General features: G+C 42.5%; 1 protein-coding gene across 5 annotated transcripts in view; it reads right to left on the bottom strand.

Moving 5' to 3' along the window:
* Positions 1–23658, bottom strand: part of LOC117419717 (signal-induced proliferation-associated 1-like protein 1) — a 95005-nt gene that overhangs the window by 28341 nt on the left and 43006 nt on the right. For 4 of the 5 annotated variants that reach the window (XM_058991336.1, XM_058991332.1, XM_058991333.1 and 1 more), the window contains 5 exons: positions 13297–15096; positions 9549–9679; positions 7861–8049; positions 7128–7302; positions 1138–1241 (listed from right to left, as the gene is read on the bottom strand). In XM_058991336.1, the coding sequence (XP_058847319.1) occupies positions 1138–1241; positions 7128–7302; positions 7861–8049; positions 9549–9679; positions 13297–14806 (2109 nt within the window). In that variant the 5' untranslated portion in view covers positions 14807–15096. Of the gene's footprint in view, positions 1–1137; positions 1242–7127; positions 7303–7860; positions 8050–9548; positions 9680–13296; positions 15097–15697; positions 15769–23658 lie in introns of all 5 variants that reach the window. The other variant, XM_058991334.1, reaches the window with a different exon arrangement.

Here is a 23658-nt window from a genome sequence, read left to right as displayed (position 1 = left end):
CACAAGCTTTTCAGCCAAATCTGCTATTGGTTGTCGACTGCTAAATGTCGATCCATTTAATTTCCTCATTCCTAAATAAATGTTTTATATCGTGTATAGCATAGAGCATGTGTAGCCAATAGAGTTCAAAAATTCTGGAATGAGGAAATCAACCATAGCACATTCAGCTATGAATTCACCAAAAATTAGTTAAAACTATTAAACTACGATTGCAATCATAAAAAAAAACTACAAAGTTAAAAAAAAGGACAAAATGTAATTACTTTTGAACTTTGACCTGCCTGTATTCGAGAGTTCTCCTTGCAGCACTGAACAGGGTCAGAGCCACGACCTCACCTACCTGCTCTCCTGTTCCCCTATGGCTTCAGTAGTCTGCAAGCATTGTCTAACTCCCCACAGATGGTGTTTCACAGGGTTTAAAGGATTACTGACTACATCACTTTGGAAAGGAAGGCAAGAGGCGTCTGAAACAAGCAGGGGGTCTCTCCCCCTGCAGCAGGTGGGGTTGAACCCTTCAGAGAGGAGACTGCTCCCCACCCTCATTAACATTTCCTTTGCAAATCAACCAAAATATAATCTGCGTAAGTCCTTTAAAAATGTATCACACGTTTCCCTGTATCTAATTAAAACTCTCTCCACTGTTGCAGTCGTATTGGCGAGGGTGCGTCAGATGATGAAGTGTAGTTATGATCGGCTGCTGTCTGTTGTTATTAAAAGCTGATAATGATGTATTTCAGCTTCAAACTGGTAACAGTACCCCTTGAACAAAGTCTGTCTACAGTGTAAAGAGGTCCGCCATAAGAAAGATTTACAAGTTGAGTTATTCCACAGACAAAATCAGAGCAGAAATAATGCAAGGCACACTGGTGGATTACTAAAGCCATGAATCTCATCATATGTATATTTTATAGCCACATGTCTTAATCTCATATTAAATCTGTGTAACAACATTTCCCCATTATATTGCTGCCAGTGTCTCAATACATTATTTAACTATGGTATAATCTCTACCTAAATCTCCAATTCCTTCTCAGTCATCGCCCTGTACCTGGCTAAATGTGTCTGCCCTCCCTGTACCCATCATCACAGCCAGTGCAGTCGCTATCTTTAGCATGCAGTGTTTGAATGTGCAGTTACCTGCTGCTTGTTGTTTGGAGTGTAGGGCAGCATGGTCGACACATGGAACATGATCTCATAGTCCTTGTACACGGTGTATAAAGAGTGAGTTCCAGTAGAGTCCGCTGTAAAACACAGAGAGGCACGTTACAAGAGGGAACTGCAGCCTGCCGGTTCAGACAGAAACAATCTGCAATTGGCATATGCATTTGCTTACTGACAGAGACTGACATGGGCTAGAAATAGTTTGGGAGTCGAGGTGTTTACAGGGATTAAAGGACACTGTAGAGCACCAACATTTTATGTGTATCTGCTTAATACCCTATTTTGTGTGGTTTGTTCTTTCTGCTTATTTACCAGACTGTTACCTGAAGCCCATTTTCAACCACTTCAAAAAAGCGGAATTTCTGAAATGAGGTGGTTTTAGAAATGACCACTACACGTGTGCAACTGTAATTTCTGCCCTATCTCCAACTGGCCTGCAGTATTGAGTGGAGTTCTCTCCTATATTACTAGAGCACTCTGCAGTGTTGAGTGGAGTTATTGTTCCTATACTACTACAGTGCTCTGCAGTGTTAAGTGGAGTTATCTTTATACTACTGGAGCAGTCTGCAGTGTTGAGTGGAGTTATCTTTCTAGACTGGCAGGTGCCAAGAGACCTTCCCCTCACAGCTCTGAGGTCATTCAGTCCTGGGCCCCTCTCAAGCACAGACTGACAATCGTGTGGTTATTTTGTGATGTCCACTGGGATCCAGGTTGAGACCACCAAACTCACTGTCAGAGGTGAGACACAAGACAGACTAGCATCACACAGCCCCCTCCACCCATCTCCGACATTCAATACCTCATCCAGCCTGCTGTAGCAATACAGATTCTCTCAAGTCTTAATTCTTCTAGATAACTGGGGATTTCATTTAGCTTCAAATTAGTTTTTTCACAGTTGGTTTGGCTGGTTTACTCTGGCATGTGGGTATGCTATTAATTTCAAACTTCAACACTTATCACATAATGAGAACACGTGGGTTTGTTCAGCAGCAACGTGAGAATCTGATGCTGTAGTGCTTTACAGCAATGCTAACCAAGGTGTTTTATTATTTATTTTTATTTTTTTACTAAATTTGAATATACAAATTCTTCAAGTATAATGCTATAGAATGATCAAATACAAAGCTGTCTGTGCTGTAATTGAGTAAGTGACATCAAATGACCTACAGCACAGGAAGCAACGAGGTACCAGGAAGCAGCTGCTTTTAATTCTCGTTTGTGTATCTGCATATCCTGCTTATGCTTTTGCTAATAAGATGTACCCAACAAATGATTATTAGAGAAAGGAGAGAAACACTCCATTGTACTGCAGAATGTGTGTTATTAGATGTCATTCATCACTGGTTTCTTTTGCGTACAATAGTACAGTCACCGATACAGTCATTTATAAATTCTGTTACATGAACGACTACGAACATGGTAATTTTTTTGCTCCCAAAATACATTTCAAGCAGTGTTTGTTATTATATTTGTCCCAGTACTAATACAATGAAGAAAATAGTTTGAAAGCCCCTAGAAGTCAGTTCTGTCCTCTCCTCTCCCCTTTGGCTGTCCATAATAATCATATATAATGACCAGCAGCTGCCGAAACACACAGACCCTTTGACAGGCTGAAAGAGAGACCAATTACACAGTGACTTTTACATAAGCTTGTTTGTGATAAAGATCGGGTTATTGAGCAGTCCTACGGCCACTTACTCCTCTAGCACTTTTCTTGTCTGCAATGAGGAGCTCCGGTCCCTGGGCTGCAGTGCGGGAGGCAGGGAGATTAAAGGGACTCAAAGCAACAGCTGCTGGGGTTTCCTGCCTGGGGATTTGGCCTTCTCAGACACAGTATGGGGCTTTCTCTCCACTGCAGATTGCCAAACAAATGCTTTAAAATTAAGTTAATTATCCCCCCAAGCCCACCCCCCCACCTTTATTGTGGAGAAAATCCTTTAGGGTCTTCACTTTTCTTTTTACCTTAATTCGTGATATACAGATAAACTGCTGCAACCTGGTGCCTTTGCTGAGGGTTCCATAGTCAGATTGCACCGAGACCATTGGAGTGACTTTGAACTACAACATACAGACGTGCTTAAATTTGTTGGTACCCTTACAGCTCATTGAAATAATGCTTCATTCCTCCTGAAAAGTGATGAAATTAAAAGCTATTTTATCATGTATACTTGTATGCCTTTGGTATGTCATAGAATAAAGCAAAGAAGCTGTGAAAAGAGATGAATTATTGCTTATTCTACAAAAGATATTCTAAAATGGCCTGGACACATTTGTTGGTACCCCTTAGAAAAGATAATAAATAATTGGATTATAGTGATATTTCAAACTAATTAGTTTCTTTAATTAGTATCACACATGTCTCCAATCTTGTAAATCAGTCATTCAGCCTATTTAAATGGAGAAAAGTAGTCACTGTGCTGTTTGGTATCATTGTGTGCACCACACTGAACATGGACCAGAGAAAGCAAAGGAGAGAGTTGTCTGAGGAGATCAGAAAGAAAATAATAGACAAGCATGGTAAAGGTAAAGGCTACAAGACCATCTCAAAGCAGCTTGATGTTCCTGTGACAACAGTTGCAAATATTATTAAGAAGTTTAAGGTCCATGGAACTGTAGCCAACCTCCCTGGGCGCGGCCGCAAGAGGAAAATCAACCCCAGATTGAACAGAAGGATAGTGCGAATGGTAGAAAAAGAACCAAGGATAACTGCCAAAGAGATACAAGCTGAACTCCAAGGTAAAGGTACGTCAGTTTCTGATCGCACCATCCGTCGCTTTTTGAGCGAAAGTGGGCTCCATGGAAGAAGACCCATGAGGACTCCACTTTTGAAAGAAAAACATAAAAAAGCCAGACAGGAATTTGCTCAAATGCATATTGACAAGCCACAATCCTTCTGGGAGAATGTCCTTTGGACAGATGAGTCAAAACTGGAGCTTTTTGGCAAGTCACATCAGCTCTATGTTCACAGACGAAAAAATGAAGCTTTCAAAGAAAAGAACACCATACCTACAGTGAAACATGGAGGAGGCTCGGTTATGTTTTGGGGCTGCTTTGCTGCGCCTGGCACAAGGTGCCTTGAATCTGTGCAGGGCACAATGAAATCTCAAGACCATCAAGGTATTCTGGAGCGAAACGTACTGCCCAGTGTCAGAAAGCTCTGTCTCAGTCGCAGGTCATGGGTCCTCCAACAGGATAATGACCCAAAACACACAGCTAAAAGCACCCAAGAATGGATAAGAACAAAACATTGGACTATTCTGAAGTGGCCTTCTATGAGTCCTGATCTGAATCCCATCGAACATCTATGGAAAGAGCTGAAACTTGCAGTCTGGAGAAGGCACCCATCAAACCTGAGACAGCTGGAGCAATTTGCTCAGGAAGAGTGGGCCAAACTACCTGTTAACAGGTGCAGAAGTCTCATTGAGAGCTTCAGAAAACATTTGATTGCAGTGATTGCCTCTAAAGGTTGTGCAACAAAATATTAGGTTAGCGGTCCCATCATTTTTGTCCATGCCATTTTCATTTGTTTTATTATTTACAATATTATGTTGAATAAAAAATCAAAAGCAAAGTCTGATTTCTATTAAATATGGAATAAACAATGGTGGATGCCAATTACTTTTGTCAGTTTCAAGTTATTTCAGAGAAAATTGTGCATTCTTCGTTTTTTGTGGAGGGGTACCAACAAATTTGAGCATGTCTGTATGACATTATTATGCACCAAGCAGCACCAGCAGAATTATATAAAGTTGTATTTTTAAATATATCCAAATATTTAAGAAAGCAAACAAACAAAAAAAATCTTCGAAAATAAAGAGGGACCAGGGATTATTTTGCTAGTGCTAAAAGATAAATGGATGCTAAAACCTTGGTGAGCACTTTTGAGAAAGCATTAGAACAAGTTACAACCCAATCAAATAATTCAGAACTGGAGCTAATAAGACAGGTAAAACAAAAAAAGTCAAGCAGACTAGAGTATTGAAATACACTGAAAAACTCTATTTTGTCTATTTTACTTGGCTTTTTATATTTTTATACCAGCATTCTGATTGAGCATTTTGAACTGGATGAGCCAACAATTAATAGCACAGTTGCAACAGGTGTCTTGTGGGCCACATCCGACTCCTGAATCTCTAAAATGTGTCCCCTGGAATGACTTTGCTTACCATAAATACCCCAATAAAAATATGGCATGGCTTTACTTCCCCCAGGGCTTACTGGATCAACACTGTACAGTATCATCTTGCCAGATGCTGCCAAACTGATTTAAGAGGTTTGGCATTATATCAGTGGTGTTGAGCATGGCTCAGATAAAAAACAGCTTTCAAAAAGAGAAAAGTAAAGCAGAGAAATGGCATCCTACCATACAGGAAAATGTGAGCCATACAAAGTGAATTCACTCTTTAAACACACGCTAAAAAGGTTTATAGTTTTGGTAAATCTATCTTACATCCACCATGTAACTGGGCACACATGGTAAGTATGCACCATGCCTCAGTGCAACATCAGCTTTAAAGTAATTTATAGAAAAACAAACATGTAATTAATTTATAAATAAAATAAATGACCACAACTGTGAGCGACTTGGCTAGATATTGCTGCAGAGGAGACAGGTTTACCAAGTACAGTAGATATGGTAATTTTCAAAAAGCAGGTTTTTCACAAAGCAGAAAAATATAACAAGGACCACTATGAACTTTCTAATCGACTTGAACCACCATTTGCCCCAATTACAGCCTTGACCAAGTTCATCCCAAACATGCTCAACTGGGTAGAAAATTGTGGTGGCCACAAATAATGCCTGAAGTCTCCATCATGCTCCTCAAACCATTCACGCACAATTCTGGCACGGTGGATGGGAGCATTATCATCTTTAAAAGTGCAGCATTCGTTCAGCCTTCCAGAGTAGTCAAGGAACCCAGGGTATACCAGGAGAACATGCCGCACACCAAGGCGATGCCAAATCCAAACAGGCAGACAAGTCCAAAAATAATTTAAGGAGTGTGCAGGTTATATCTGTAAGCTAGCACATAAATACTGAGCATACAGTGGTAACATAAGGACCAGTTGGGATTGCTATTCAGCCGTAATACATTGGCGTGGTCCCTACCCAGCAGGAATTGCTGCTGTGCAATCATAAGGCAGCTGTAGAGATCTGGATACACTGAGCACAAATAGGGGGAAATAATCTTCCTTACAGGGGATCAGGGTGCAGGTGCTCAGGAAAGCTGTTGAGTGGAGTACAAAAGACCGCAGGGAAGCGAATCTCTGGAGCAAAGTCTGTTGATTAACTGATTCCCATAAAGGGATTGAAAAATATATAATTCCTAGTTCAAAGAAAATGTGGGAAGGAGAGACTGAGGGGCAAAGAGTAGGAAGAATGGATTCAAGTAGACACTGTTGCAGTGATACAGATGTTCATAACACTCCACTGTCACTGTGATCATAAAGAAGTGTCAAATCAAGGGTTTTTGCTATAGCTCATATCATGATTTGATTACAGATCACTGAAATGTGTTTAGACTACAAAGAGTGATTCTGTACCAGGAAGCAGCAGCAGCAACTTTTTCTTTAGCGTTGTCTTTGAAATCATTGCTTATTTCAATTTGAAGAATTAAAAAAAAACAAGCAAAGGGCCAATAGACAGAAAACAGATGGGGGCTATGATAATTGCATGTGCTAGTAAGAAAAGAGATTGTAAAACCTTGGTAAGCACTTCCCTCTCAGTCCAAAATCTATTGCTTTTTCGGTTTCGAACTACAGCACAAGTTCTAGACACAGTTCTCAAGCACTGTCATTACCCTGCACCTTAGTAATGAGCATTAGTCTAAACACTCCATTCTCAGCTCTCCAGCACCATCATTACTCTGCACTCGAGTAATAAGCACTAGTCTAAAGCCTCTCTTACACAGCTCTCCAGCACTGCCTCCCTATAGCGTCCTATTCCCCCTGTGGATGGTACGTACTCTTGGTGTCGAGCTGTGCCCGGTATTTGCTGAAGCCCTTCAGTCGAATGCGATCCCCAAGCAGCATCAGGAACTCTTCAAAGGCAGGTCCGGCCGACTCATTATTGTACATCTCCTCCTCGCTACTCTGCCCTGCTTTACAGTACATGACACCCACCTTCAACTGGAAGCTGAGCTGTGGAAACAAAAAAACAACATTCAATGTTGCAATCAACGCATCACAGACACGTTGGTACAGGATCAGTATCTTGGGAAAGGTCAGTTTTATAACTTCAAATTTTAAAATGTGACCCAGCATACACATTAACTCAACAAATCATTCATACATGATGAGACACAGCATGTATTATGGGGACTTACTGCCACGTGCTAAGAATACAATGCTAAATAACAAACAATATTACATGGATGCTACCTTTAATTGAATCTTGGCCCATACAAAAAAAAAACATGGAAAAGGGCTTTCTCTAGATATAGTGCAATAGTGTAAAATCCATAGAATATAAAAATACAAAGAGGCCTGAGTATTATTCTATATATTACAACACTACTGCAGTGGCACACATCTCCTCAGTTCACTTACGCTAAACTGTTACATTACTACACCATTTAACTTGTTATTAATTAACCAATAACTGATATATAAATCAGCTATTGTAATGATCAATGTATTTCTTTTCCAGCTTGCACTGTAGACAATCAACAGTAGACAGACAGAGCCCTGGCCTCTTACCCCCTGCTCGTCCAGCTTCATGAGCTGCTCAGTGACCTTGGGAGTGTTGAGGGCCAGGCGCAGGCAGTGTGTGTTGAGTTCAGGGATGAGATACTCCAGCACCTCCTTCAGGGGAAGCCCACGGGCAGAGCCGTGCTTCGAGGTGGAGGGCACTGCGTCCTCCAGGATGGAGCCTCGCAGCGTTGTCAGCTGAGAGAGAGAGGAAGGCGGCACAGGTTGACAATGAGGCTGGAGGGCTACCAACATCTGCTTAGGTTTGACCACCTTGAGGTCTTGAGGGAGGGCCGAGAGAACATGTAGACATCAGTGCTGATCTGTATACAGGTCAAGGACAGCTAACTGCTCTCAAAACAGTAGACCAGCCAATATCTATATATCTATCTCTACCAGGTCTGCAAAGGAATAGAATTATTATTTTTTTCTTTAAAAGTATGTATGTAAAAAGTTACATTGTTTTACAAATATTGGGAGAATTTCTGTGCGTGTAGCATACTTGGGAAAAATGTATCTATTTAGCATACCATGGTGTTTTTAAGAGTTAACAGGAGGTGCATGATATAGACTGACTGCATAACATTCATATTGTTTTTGTTGTTCTTGCGTAATCAACACATTTGTGAATGTGTCCCTAGATTTCATTACTTGGCTGTGGTAGTTCAAGCCCATCTTTTACTTTCTTTAAAAAAAAAAAAAAAAAAAAACGTTACCTGGGATACTTTTTAAAGTATTTTCCACGAAGGGGGGTCATTAAAATGTAATGTGACAGAGAGCTCATTGTGTAGTGAACTGTGTCTAAATCCAGACACTAGCAGAGGAAGAAGCCCTCTCTGTGCAAACTACAGGCAGGGAGGGAGCCAATCAAATCCCTACTGTGAAAGGGCTCCGACTACCAGGATTAAACTGCCACGTCAGGAGCACTGGCAGGTAAGTGTCTATCAAGGGAGACTACATGTTGCTGTGGCTGTCTCGCTCTGGGTTCAACCACAAATTGACTGGTCTTTTAGGTACCCAGTGCACATAGAATATCTCTAGGGGAACTCTCTTCTAAACTAGACATTTTTTACAAACTAAAAAAAAAAAAATACCCGGGGGCATAATCAAAGGGAGCATGCTTCAGGTAGATTGTTCCTGGCACCGAGATGAATAATCATATTTACAATGTTCAACTCTGCTATATCAAACATGGATAGTGTTTTAGACGGGGTATTCCAAAACAGAAACTGCCATCTTATCTTGTATGTGTAATGAGAATATAAATATGGCAGCCATATTTGGTCAGAGGTCAATGTCAAGATCACCGACATTTAGACAGAAGTGTAATAACTCATGAAATCAGGAGTTGAAATGTTGATACACATACAGTACAAGGCAGCAGCTTTGTAAAATTCCTGCCACAAAGGGATTTCCTTTTATTGGACTATTTATAATACAGAACTACAGAATCATAGAACACAGCTGCAAACCGAACGTGAAGCTAATATCTAGAAACGTTTGGTCTTTATCATTGGGAGACCTGCAAGTCACATGATTGAATTAATTGGTTACAATGGTGTTGCACTGTGTCAATGATGTAAATGTGTGTATTGTTTGTGAGATACCCAAGTCCCTGTGTAATAGAGATGTTTGTGCATCGCAGGTTAACAGACAAGCAAACCAATCCCCAAGCAGTTAGACGAGCAGCTCCTTACCTCGCTGGTGCGGAAGGTGACCCGGTAGTTGTACTGCTGCCCATGTTCCTTGCTGTCCTCCAGCTTCTCTCTGCGGAGACTCACAGCCACCGGGCCCAGATTCTCATCCACCCCAAAATAGTTCCAGTGCTCTAGAGACAGAATGAAGGATGAGTCTTACTGAGGAAAACCTTATCTAGGGCATGTTGTCTTAACACTTCAAGCTGGCCCGCAGTGTGGCCTAGTGGTAAGAGTGAGGTACTGGAAAGGGGGCTTTGTGGTCTAGTGGATACAGAGGGACTGGGAGAAGCAATGTGGCGTCATGGTTAGAGCCGAGGAAATGGGAGGCAGTGTGTTCCATGGTGAGAACTGAAAGACTGGGAGGCAGTGTGTTCCATGGTGCGAACTGAAAGACTGGGAGGCAGTGTGTTCCATGGTGAGAACTGTAAGACTGGGAGGCAGTGTGTTCCATGGTGCGAACTGAAAGACTGGGAGGCAGTGTGTTCCATGGTGCGAACTGAAAGACTGGGAGGCAGTGTGTTCCATGGTGAGAACTGTGAGACTGGGAGGCAGTGTGTTCCATGGTGAGAACTGAAAGACTGGGAGGCAGTGTGTTCCATGGTGAGAACTGAAAGACTGGGAGGCAGTGTGTTCCATGGTGAGAACTGAAAGACTGGGAGGCAGTGTGGTCTAGTGGTACAATAAAGGTACTGAACTAATTTGCATGAGCAGTGTTTCTGTGAAGTGGACCACTAAAACTAATTACACAAAAGCCATTCTGTACATCTGAGAAAGCAGAGAGCTTTAAAAATAAGCCTGCAGTTTGGCAAAACCTAGTATACAAATAAATAGACAAACTTTTTTGGCTAGTACATTGATCAGTGTAAATCTGTATGTACTGTAACTGTTTCACCTCAGCTTCACGACGTATTACTTGCTAAATTTCCTTGACAGGCTTAAAGCATTTTTGGCCTGGATCTAAATTGCTAACTAATTCATGCATTATTCCCCGATAAGTGCCATCTATTCATTACGAGCTAAGTGAAAGGAAACAGGCCCAGAGGGATTCCAGGCGATTCAACACTCATGAACTACTGGCATCCCTGAGAGGGCGGGTCCTGGCAGCAGCTGGCAGTCCAGGCTGCATGGCACAGAGGGAGGGGTTGTATGGAAGACCACCTTTCAGGCCTCAGCTCCAACCACTGGGCCACATACAGTAGTCTCAGTCACCACAACAAAATACTACCTTCCCTCCTAGTCCCTCAGCTCTAACAAATAGGCCACACTGCTACTCTCTGAATCCCTCAACCCTAACCCCTAGGCCACACAGTACCTTCCCAATCCCTCAGATTTAACCACCAAGTCCTACTTCCTTCTTCCCAGTCCAACAGCTCTAACCACTGGGCCATCTTGCAACTGTACACCCAGTCCAACAGCTGCAGTAGGCTTTACAGCCTCCCTCCAAGTCCTCAGCGTTTAGGTATAATACTGACAATTTATTTTGATGTGCTACAATTCAAGTCAAATCAAAAGCCACATGAGAGCAGTGCTTTGAACATTCATTAATGTAAATGTTGTGGTATAAGCAAAGGTATGCCTGTCCCTTTTATTTAATGGTGAAAGGGCCAGTAGGCAGTAACTGTAAACATAGGGGGCAAGAGAAAGCTTTTACAGCACTTTACACTGAGTGGAGATAAAAATTAAATCAGGCTGTAGTTATTCCAAAAACAATGAAATCAGGCAGTTCTGTATCCTCACACAAGCAGACAACCCATTATTTCAAGTGTCAGCTACTGTAATAACATCTGACAGAGCTGCTCAACTGCACATTCTCTGCAATACACAAATAATATATGCCAAGGATTAAACTGTGCAAGGCAAAAAACTGCCTACTTTTAGAAATCACTGACAGCAAAAGTAATTAGCCTCGCTAGCCACAAGATTCCATCAGAACAACTTCACGAGCCAGCAAATTCAACCCAGAATTTAATTTTCATTCCTTGCAATATTTTAAGGAAAACCTTGCAGTGTATTCAGTGCCATCCTGGGTGCATGTATTGCAGCAGCCCTACACCCCAGAATTACCAGCACAGAGGTTTCTTGAGTTACCAATAATGCCAACAGCATTCCAGTTCGAAGTAGCTCTGAATGAATTGCAGAATTTGCTCTGTTTAGAGGCTGAAAATCAAAACCAATTGAATATTCTTGCTCAGTCCTTTAAAAGATATATTTTTTTCTAAATTATATAATTCTTTCAGTCCAGCTTAACTGGGGCAGCGATCAATCCTCTCACTTATTCGGTCAGGTTAGCCGATTCTAAAACCTTACCCGTGTCTGAAAATGCAACCTTAATTTCTTGTTGAATTAATGCCAAAACAATTTCCTGAGCATTACTTCCCAATTTTCTTGGACCACTATCAAGATCAAGTGTTTTACACCAGGGATGAAATAAGACTCCTATTCCATAGCAGTTTCACCCGTTCCAGGTTCTACTACAAGCCTGATTAGCCACAGTGGACAGGTAAACTCAGGTGTTATTAAACTCACAGTAAAACCAGTAATGGATCAAACTGCTACATAATGGGAGTCTTATTTCCATTTCCACAAGTCTTAACATCAGAACCTGATGGGTGGAAAGTATTATGGGCAACTGCAATAAATGGAATAGAACCCGAGTTTAGGGTTAGGTTGGTCATACTACCTGTAACAACTTCATAGTGCTGTGGTAGGAAATGGTGGCTTTAACTAAATAAGTGAAAATTATATCTAAACAAGTAGGAATTCAAGAGAATATTATTGGGAGAATTAACCTGGAAGAGGCACTGAAGGATTAAAGAATTCATAGCCTTAGTCCATACACAACTTGCTTATAAAATGATCTGTATGAATGCAATCTGCCAGCTCATATACAGTACTTTCTCATCATCATCACCACAGGGGGAGATGCTCCACAGTACTTCACAAGCTCCATTTCCCTGAGGAGCATTAGTAGCAGCAATACAAAGACTTTAAATCAGGAAATGAAAGTATTGTCCTTCTGCATGGCCTCTTTGTTTTGTTTGCTTTTTGCTTTTCCCTGAAGAATACTTTGGAAAGCAGCTACTGATAAACAACTCAAAGCACTAAATAAGGCTTCACTTCTTAAACCAAATAAACAAATAGCATTCACAGCATAAGAGAGAGAGACCCATTTACAGCAGTGAGTGGTCAGTCCTGCTTCGCCCAAGGAGGCTGGTAAGAAAGTCAAGTGGTTGACATGGGATTCTACTGTAAAACACTTGTAGGGTTCCAGTAGGCTAACTCACTGTCCTCTCATGTATTGCAGTTCAAATCTGGATCCGTTCACTACAAGTCATTTAGTATTTTACTGACATGCCAATGTGAACCAAATATCCAAGCTGTTGATTAATTAAATAATGCAAAAATGTATAAAAAAAAAAAAAGAAACACCAAGGACTGCCCAAAATCAAAGTAAAAATTAAAATGTAATTTTTAAATCTTAAAACTCTCCACTGCCAACATAAAATAGCAATTGTTAATTGAGGCTCTATTTCAATTGATCTAAACAGCACATGATTTTAAACACTGCTGCAGTTTAGTATACCATTGTTATAACAGCCATTATCTCTGAACAGTGCAAGCACTGCTCTTTAGTGTATTCAGACTGTAACACGAGATCCTCGCTGTTCAGATCAACTGAAGAAGTCTGATTTACTGCAGTCTCTATGATGTTTGAATTGAATGCAGCCTCTAGGGCACATGTCCTCACCTCTCAGGTAGAAGTATTTCCGATAGTAGTGGCAGCCCAGGTCCACATGCTCCAGGATGCATCTCTTGACCCGCTCGTTGTGCTGGGCCTGGCTCTCCTTTGGCACCTCCAGCACGGCCACACCGGCGTTGGTGCAGTGCGAGCCAAGCGAGGACTCTAAGGGGCCGCCGTCCCCGCTGCCTCCCCCACCTCCGATGGTGCCCAGCTTGGACATACTGATCTTCCTCTCCCCCTCGCCCCCAATCTCGTTGCGGAAGCATGGGCAGCTCAGCACCAGCTCGTTGCTCTTGTCGTCGCCAGGGTCCAGGCCCAGGTTCTCCTTGGAGGTTAGGTCATCCTGGCTGCCCGAAGGAGAGTTGTAGGCTCCGGTCTGGGGGGAGGAAAGGGAAAAGGAGGAAGAGGAGGAGGAGGAGGCAGCGGCCGCGGCAGAGGCTCCCGTGGTGGTGTTCCGCCTCCTGATGGCGCTCTGTCGGCTGAGTGTTGCCTCATTCAGGTCGAACAGGATGCTCTGAATGTCAAAGTGGGCAAACCCTTTCTGGCAGCTCCAGGGCTTGTGTTGGGGGTCCTCCGAGCGCCCACCATCCTCCAGATCCGAACCTGCCCTGGAGCCCGGCTGGTCCCCTTCGCCCCGAACGCTGCGCAGCTTGCGGAAGATGGAGTCGCCCCCGGTCTCCGATTTGGAGCGTCTCTTCAGGTGCTTCTCCCGCTCCTTCAGGCGGCCTGAGGGACTCCCACGCTGAGCCCCGGAGCTCAAGGGCCCATCTGGGGTGTCGAATCCACTCATCACCTTCTGCCCGCCGGCCAGCAGCTCCCCAAGTTTCTCTGGCGGCTGGCTCCGCTGGTCTGGCTTGTCCCCTTGGTAGCCCTTCAGCATGTCAAAGAAGCTTTCCCCGGAAGCACCGTGCTTGTCTATGGAGGATGTGCTGCCGTACTCCCGGTGCAGCGGGGACCATTTATAACTGGGAGTCCCCCTCTCCTCATCCCCATCTCCGCTGCCACCACCCTCCAGCTCGCTGATGGTGATGTCGGAGTTGCTGCGCTGCCGGATGCGCCTCATGGCTCTGCGAGGGGAGCCAGGATAGCAGTCGGGGGAGAGAAAGCGCCCGTCCATGCTGCTAGTGTTGCCGCCACCCGCGGTTTTGCTCTTCAGGGTGTTCTGGATGCTTCTCAGCATGGAGGAGTCCTGGGGGCTTAGGTGGCCCATTTTCAAGTTGCTGCTGTTGTTGTTGCTGCTGCTGCTGCTGCAGCTGGTGCTCGTTGTTATTTCAGGCTCCAGACTAATGTGCCAGATACTCCCTCCACTGTCTTTCCGAGGTGGCCAGTCAGCCACCCGAGCCCGCACCCCCATTTTAGGCACCCCCGGGGTGGAGCCCGAGAGGTGGGCGCTCTCGCTGCGGGGAGGGGGGGCCCCTCCATTGGGCAGACGCAGGCGGCGGGTGTAGAAATCGTCCCCAGCCGGGACCGCGCCCCCCACGGTACGCTCAGTCTGCGAGCGTTTCAAGCTGGTCATATTTCCAAGTTGTTGCAGGTCTCAGCAGCTGAAGACCATGTCTGCCATCAGGGCTCAGCCACCCCCTCTCGAGACCCCAATCCTCACAGTCTATCGGCAGCATGAGCTGCCAGGCTTCCTTCAGGGGTGAATGGGAACACGAACACAGGCTAACACACACAAGTGGCTCCAATGACAGCGTTCAATCCCAGACTATCGGCTGCTGCATCTCTTTTGATGGGTCTCACAGTCAGGGTCTCGCAATGTGCCGTTCCTGTGCTCCCATGATGTCTGGGGTTACAAATTCACACCTAAAATGAGAGGGAAATTATTTTAAATGGTCAATTTTCAGAATAATTTTGCAGTTTTCCCATGCTTTATATTATACACCATAGTTTACCTGTCTGGGCTTTACAATGCTTACCTATACATTACTATGACCACACTAGGATTTTACTATGGTAAACTTTTATAAGGGAAACAGGACCACACACACACACATACATATTGTGTAAGGCCATATCTCATGGATTACATACTTTGGCCACTCCTTTATTCCTGCAAGTTAAAACAACATTTATCAAACCTTGGAGTTCAAAATATATTTAAATGGCTAAATAACTAATCTAATGGGTAATCTCTGGTGTTCATATACACCGCTGCTTTTGACCAACATTTTGTAAAAAGATATGTTGAACCGCCAGAGCCAGACTCCCATGATGTGGGACACCTCTACTGGTTTAAAGCATATCAATTATTCTTTTGTTGGGGGAATGGTACTGTACCAATAACGCTGTGCTCTTATTAAACTTAAAATCCAGGGAGTGTTCTCACTGCCTAATTAACTATGTTATGTCCCCGCCCTGTGCAACTCACATCCCGCACACAGATTTATTGCTCCTGGACAATTACTTTTACTATCTTAAAGAGACAGCTCTCCTCAGCTCTTTGGGCAAATATCATGCAAGGAAACAAATCCAAGCCTGTAATAAAACAAATAGTGACTGGCAGCAGCAAACGGATTCCCTGGGGTCCTGACTGTGCAAGAGCACACTCAGCCTGGTGCCTGTATCCTAACAGCAGCATTTAAACCCCAATACTGCCTGTATAACAGCATGGTCTTCTGTAGCAGACTGGAAGTGCTTGTGACAGTTCACTACCTCTGAAGCCTGCTGGCTTTTGGTCGCAGGCCACGGTGGTAGTACAGAGTATGTATTTTAAAAACACGAGCCAGCAGCACTGGGAAGGATGTAAACGTGACTAGAAACAGCACTGTGCTGTTCTGTACAGCAATGAGCCCCAGGGCTAGGGGGCAGTGTAATGCTCTTTGATGTAGGATTTCCTTCTCGATCCTCTGTAAAGTAACAATAGTACAGCCAGTAAGAGAACCGGGTGGTCACTGGTAACCCTTTAGGGACCAGTCATCTGCAATCTTGAAATCATTAAGAATCAAGTTCGAGCTGTGCTGAGCAATGAGCTGAACTATTTTGTTGGGGTGTTTTTAAGCATCAGGAAGCCAGGAGGTGTCACAAGCTCTCGCTGACAGGCCTGTACAAGCCTGGTTAGGGAAGAAAATACATTTTATATAAAACAAATAATGAAGAATATGGTATGACAGCAGACTTACGCAGTGGGGAATTATACATTTAAATGGTTTCTTGGCTGCACTTAAAATATTGGTTCGGGTTAACTTTGTCAACTCTAAGATTATTTTTTTTTTTTTTTGGAATTGGATGCTAGTGAAGTCTTTTCGTGGTTTCTTGCTGTGCACAAGAAGAATCTGTCTTAAATGAAGTAGCCTATAGATATGTACCTTATGAATCATATAATGCACATCCAACATCAAGTTGCCTACAGAAAACCTACCATCACACATTGTCCCAATCTAAATACCCCACAATACAGATACACAGTAAGCCCATTTTATAAGCCAAGTGAGCCTAATGAAAGCAGACAGCCCAAACACTGGAATTAGTTAACCAGCAGTAGCTAGCTATGTGTTATAGGGCAGAAGGGTCGCGTAATTCTACAGATTTTGAAATTTTGTAGAGCGGATTCTGTGCCAATGGTAAATCCATATTTTATATGGGATTTAAAAACACCATCTGTCTGAAAATCCAGACAAGGATTGAGCCCTCCTGGGGAAGGCTTGTGAATACAGGGAGGGAACATCTGGCTCCATTCTCAGGATAGCAGCTTCTCTGGCAGCACCCTGGTGAGATCGTCAGTCTCAGCAATGGAAACAGGGAGGGGGAACAGGGTCTTTATTCTGGAGCGAAGCAACAAAGAAAATTCAACAAAGGGAATTTTTATCAATTTTGTTATGAAGTTTTTCTTCCCGATTTGAAATGACAATAAAAGCAATGTCGCACAATTTAGGAGGCTGTGTGGTCCAGTGGTTAAAGAAACGGGCTTGTAACCAGGAGGTCCCCGGTTCAAATCCCACCTCAGCCACTGACTCATTGTGTGGCCCTGAGCAAGTCACTTAACCTCCTTGCGCTCCGTCTTTCGGGTGAGACGTAATTGTAAGTGACTCTGCAGCTGATGCATAGTTCACACACCCGAGTCTCTGTAAGTCGCCTTGGATAAAGGCGTCTGCTAAATAAACAAATAATAATAAATAAAACAAAACAAAAAAGAGTGATAGTGGAATAGAGACAGAGAAAGAGAAATCCAAAACAAGCAGAGTCCAAGCTGATCAAAATGCACAAAGCTAATGAAAACCAGTATCTCTAACAGCATGTCCATCCGTCTGTCTGGATTGCTTGTTGCTCTCTGATCCTTCCAATCACTGAGCATATTGGTTGCATATAGAACTGATATGCATGTGTGCAGTTTGAAACCACTGCCATATGCCTGTCTACAGATGTGTGGCCACTATGGGCAGCAAGCATTAAAACCTTGTTTGCACAACACTGTGATTGTCAGGGACTCTCTGTAAAAACCATGCTATAGTATGAAGTGCATTGCTCGCTGCCTTTGGTATCTGATACTGCCATGGAGGAGTAAAGCTGAGGGAACACAAAGCCACTTTGTGGCTTGAAACTTCAAGATACTAGGTTTCAGGCCACTGCATGGCACACCAGGGGAGACTTGACATACTGCAAAGTTGCCTCAAACTATGTCTCCCGGTCTCCTAGAACCAGGTTTCAAGCCGCTGTTCCTAAGAATACAGCCAATTGCAGCACAAAGGGCTCTACTGGGTGATTTCAATGAGGCCTACTCTAATGTCTTCTTTCTTAAGAACCATAGGCCTGAAAACTATACACTGAACAAAACATACAGGGGATAAAATGTATTAAAGCCCACCTAGAATTTCAGACAAGTTCGTCCTCCTTAATTACCACGACAAGGGTTGAATGCACTGCAAAAATGTTTGCAAGGAATGTTTAAAATTATATTTAACTGCAAATCATTACAAGGCTGTCAGACAGAGTTTGGGCTGTTATGAATTGAAAACACCCCCTGCGTATCCTAGCAACCGGCTTCAGATCCAAGGTTAAAAGTGACATTGAACAAACAAGAGTAACACTAAACTATAATTACACATGTAACAATTATACCTTTGAATATAGAGAAAATTAGGTTTACAAAAGACAAACAAGGACATACTGTACAGCCTAACTTCACAGGGAAAATTGATTTTGTTATGTACTGTTTGCAAACATATTCTCCCATCTTGATTAGAATGTAGTAGGTCAATGTGTTTTTAGGACTAATAAAAACTAAGATCAAGATGGATTTAGTCTGTCCATCTTTCACATGCATTCAAGTAATTCACAGTATCCTGTGGGCTGAGAGCTATAGAAAGGGTTGCTATCACATTCTCAAGTTCACAGGACAGTAGCTTGTTTACATTATTCCATTTTATTTGTGTATATATTTTTCTATTCATTGAAGTATCTTAACAGAAAACTGATCTGTCTTTCTGTGCTGCGGTACAGACGAAGAAGAAACAAAACAAAAAGAGAAACATGGTACAGGTTTTTGCTGTACATAATTGTTGCTTATCGTACCATTTTGGCGCCGACGGCCCTACAAAGTCTATACTTTCCTGCTTTTACCAGACTGCTTCAGGGACACGTCACTTGGCAGAGTGACAGAAAGGCCAGTGTTATCCCATTTCAACACTTGTCATTTAAGTTTCATAAAAAACAACATTAAATTTTCATTTAACAAAATAATTAGGGCTGCTCCAATTAAGATTAAATCGGACCGATTAATCAATTAAACAGTTGATCACAGATTTGGCTGGGCTTTGAACTCCATTTCCCAACATCCCCTGCTGAGCAAGGATTCCCGAGTCAGTTCGTATCTTCTTGTTGCCACACACACGCACGCACGCACGCCTGCCCGCACGCGCACACACACACCTTACATTTTCTACAACGTCCAGAATGATCCTCAATGTTTGCTGCCAGCTTGGAAAAATACGTCTGCATTTACTACAATCAAAGCAGACTTTATTCATTTAAAACTGTGTTGGTGAAAAGGGAGTTTATGTTTAAGTTGGATGTACAAAGTTAATTTCAACAGAGTTGACTGTGCTGTGCAGGATTTATTTTCCACAATTCCTTAATTTGGCCTGGCATGGTTTCAGGCTGGTAAAATGCACTTACTCATGTCACAAGCTGCGACTATAACGTTTTGTTTTATTGATGTTAGCACTGTTAATATTACACTACTGTTCAAGTTGTTTATGTATATTGATTTTCACTAGTTTATATTGTGGAACATGGGTAGGAGAGTTGTTTTAACAGATGTTTACCTGTTTCATGGTCCTGAAAAGTATGTTTTTTTTTTAAATGCAGAAAACTTTTTTTTATTACATTATAATAAAAATATAATGTAAAAAAAAAAAAAAAGGTTGTTCATAAGGAGCCATAAGTGTTCTATATGTTTGCATGAAAGACAAAAAACAAATCCATTCTCAGTTCTTGTGCATTATATTTTGCTATTAAACTCTTTCATAGATTGACATTCTGAGAAAATGTGTTACATTTACTGCAATAAAAACGCTTTTTAAAAGACCAAATTCCCATTGGGCTTATTTTATTTTAGATGCCATTGATATTTTTTATGTATTACTATGTAGGCCAGCCACTACAAGATCATTACCTTTATTAAAAATGTGCAGGGATGAATCTACCAATTAATCAACTAATGCCCATAAATTAACCGATCAAAAATTCACAAATCGAGCGACAGCCCTAATAAATAAATAAATAAATAAATAAATAAATAAATAAATAAATAAAATAAAGCACAATAATTTATCAGAAGGAAGGCTGGCTTTGCTGACAGTCCATCTGATATACATAAGCAGATGTAGTTAAGCTGGATACAGCATTCTCCTGTGTAAACCCAATTACATGTTTTAAAATATTTTCCACCTGAGAAATGCTGCTTTTCGCACGGCACTTCTGCGGTCCCAAGCTGCTCCAGAACTACTGTATAGGTACCAGTGTGCACTCCGTTACTGTAGCATTGGGATTTCCCACTCCTGCTCATCCACTTCCACATACAGCAGTACAGACGCAGCTGAAGACAGGTTTCACTTTCTGTGATAAACTCTTCCAAGTTCCACTTACTCCCAGTGGAAAGTGGCTTGCCTTACCGTTGAAGTGGCCAGATTGTACAACAAAGACTAATCTTTTAGTCAGGTTTGGTGTGAATGCCCTTGTCACTGCGACTTGTGAAATGCAGTCTGGAAACTCTGTACACCTCGCAATGACTTCTAGTTAGAATTCTTTAACTGACCATTCCATGAAATTGTCTATTTTCAGCCATGACTGAGATGTGATATTTTACCGTGACAAAATCACACCCCTAATTGTAAGTCATGTTATGCCTTTAGCTCAGTGGTGAGAGTTTTGTTTAGTTCCCTTAAGCTTCTCATCCTCCCTCCCTACACACTGAATGGCTCTCAGGAGGATACAGTTCTGAATGCACATGTACTCTTCCCTTGCTGACCTGCCTTTAATATTATAATTAATATACAGTACTGTGCAAAAGTTTTAGGCAGGTGTGAAAAAATGCTGTAAAGTAAGAATTCTTTCAAAAATAGTAAATTTATCAATTAACTAAATGCAAAGTGAGTGAACAGAAGAAAAATCTAAATCAAATCCATATTTGGTGTGACCACCCTTTGCCTTCAAAACAGCATCAATTCTTCTAGGTACACTTGCACAAAGTCAGGGATTTTGTAGGCATATAGTCAGGTGTATGATTAAACAATTATACCAAACAGGTGCTAATGATCATCAATTCAATATGTAGGTTGAAACACAATCATTAACTGAAACAGAAACAGCTGTGTAGGAGGAATAAAACTGGGTGAGGAACAGCCAAACTCAGCTAACAAGGTGAGGTTGCTGAAGACAGTTTTCTCTCAAAAGTCATACACCATGGCAAGACTGAGCACAGCAACAAGACACAAGGTAGTTATACTGCATCAGCAAGGTCTCTCCCAGGCAGAAATTTCAAGGCAGACAGGGGTTTCAGATGTGCTGTCCAAGCTCTTTTGAAAAAGCACAAAGAAACGGGCAACGTTGAGGACTGTAGACGAAGTGGTCGGCCAAGGAAACTTACTGCAGCAGATGACAGACACATCATGCTTACTTCCCTTCGCAATCGGAAGATGTCCAGCTGTGCCATCAGCTCAGAATTGGCAGAAAACAGTGGGACCCTGGTACACCCATCTACTGTCCGGAGAAGTCTGGTCAGAAGTGGCCTTCATGGAAGACTTGCGGCCAAAAAGCCATACCTCCGACGTGGAAACAAGGCCAAGCGACTCAACTATGCACGAAAACACAGGAACTGGGGTGCAGAAAAATGGCAGCAGGTGCTCTGGACTGATGAGTCAAAATTTGAAATATTCGGCTGTAGCAGAAGGCAGTTTGTTCGCCGAAGGGCTGGAGAGCGGTACACGAATGAGTGTCTGCAGGCAACAGTGAAGCATGGTGGAGGTTCCTTGCAAGTTTGGGGCTGCATTTCTGCAAATGGAGTTGGGGATTTGGTCAGAATTAATAGTCTCCTCAATGCTGAGAAGTACAGGCAGATACTTATCCATCATGCAATACCATCAGGGAGGCATCTGATTGGCCCCAAATTTATTCTGCAGCATGACAACGACCCCAAACATACAGCGCAAGTCATTAAGAACTATCTTCAGCGTAAAGAAGAACAAGGAGTCCTGGAAGTGATGGTATGGCCCCCACAGAGCCCTGATCTCAACATCGAGTCTGTCTGGGATTACATGAAGAGAGAGAAGCAACTGAGGCTGCCTAAATCCACAGAAGAACTGTGGTTAGTTCTCCAAGATGTTTGGGCCAATCTACCTGCCGAGTTCCTTCAAAAACTGTGTGCAAGTGTACCTAGAAGAATTGATGCTGTTTTGAAGGCAAAGGGTGGTCACACCAAATATTGATTTGATGTAGATTTTTCTTCTGTTCACTCACTTTGCATTTTGTTAATTGATAAATATAAACTATTAACATGTCTATTTTTGAAAGCATTCTTACTTTACAGCATTTTTTCACACCTGCCTAAAACTTTTGCACAGTACTGTATGTATGTATGTATGTATGTATGTATGTATGTATGTATGTATGTATATATATTACACAAGTTAAATGTACCCGGCCCAGTTGGGCCTGTGGGGCTTTATAACTACAGGCCAAACTGCGATCTCTGGCCATGGTTAATGTCAAACCCTGCACTGGATTCAAAATAGATGCCGAATGGATTACTGTCATTCTAAATAAATAAAAGGGTAGACACACATGCAAATTAACATTTCAATAAAATCAGTTCCATCAGCCAAACTTCTGTGAAAGAGCGTAAACGTGATACATTGTTTTGATGAATGACATGCAGGAGGGAAATTGGTGTCAGGGTATTGTTAGTGTTGGATTCTTTACAGAAATTCCTCAAAAATGACTGGATCATGGAGGACTGTGGTTCTATTTTTAGTCTTTTTTTTTTTTTTTTTTTATGAGATTTTACAGGACTCTAACAGTATTTATTTTAACTCTATAGGGTCCGCATAATGTTAAAAATCCCACCGGCAACCTGGCCCATTAAATCTTTTTACTTGTAAAACGAGGTCCTACTCATGTATTCCTGGTATTGGACCATGTCAGTAGAGAGCCGTGAAAGCGAGTGCTTTGCAATGTTACTGCTGCGCTGCAAGACAGACCTACTTCAGTGCAGTAAACAAACAGGGCTCTGATTGTTCAAAGTCCTTCCACCTGATCATTTCAATAATAGAAACAAGGGAAGGGCTGAAAAAAGAAACACACCACATCCTGCTGCTCAACTGAATTGGATATGGAAGCAATCAGAGATTCTCTCCTACTTTGCAGAGGTCAGTACAGTAGCACACCCAGTTCACCGGCTGTTCCCCAGATTAATACATCACTCAATGCCAGCACTTAAGTATTTATTAAACATTCACAGCAAAGGAGACCCGTTCTTTAAAGGCAATGCCTGCAGTGCAAACCATAAGCAGCGCCCACCTCTCCACAGCTACATAAACCTGTCATCTCAGACAAACTTGGATTCTAACAGCTCCTGACAGCCACGCAGTCGTACCTGGATCCAACCTCAAAACACAGGCTGCAATTCCATCATCGGCAACGGATGCGAGAATAGGAGGGGAGGGGGACGGCTGCAGGTTAGAACAAGCCAACATGCCCCAGAACTGCCATGGAAACTGACAGTTAGGGTTGGGTCTTCTAGAAAGGCTCCTTCATACGGTCCATTACAATCTATTCATGAAGGAGGTTGGATGGCTTGACAACAAGTACTGTTTAAAATGGGATTTCTGACATTCAAAATGCATATCAGGGGAGATGCATGACAATTAATGT

The sequence above is a fragment of the Acipenser ruthenus genome, chromosome 18 (assembly GCF_902713425.1).
Source record: "Acipenser ruthenus chromosome 18, fAciRut3.2 maternal haplotype, whole genome shotgun sequence".
NCBI lineage: Eukaryota > Metazoa > Chordata > Actinopteri > Acipenseriformes > Acipenseridae > Acipenser > Acipenser ruthenus.
Note: the sequence above shows the minus strand (reverse complement) of the source record. Positions and strands in the feature narration are given on the sequence as shown.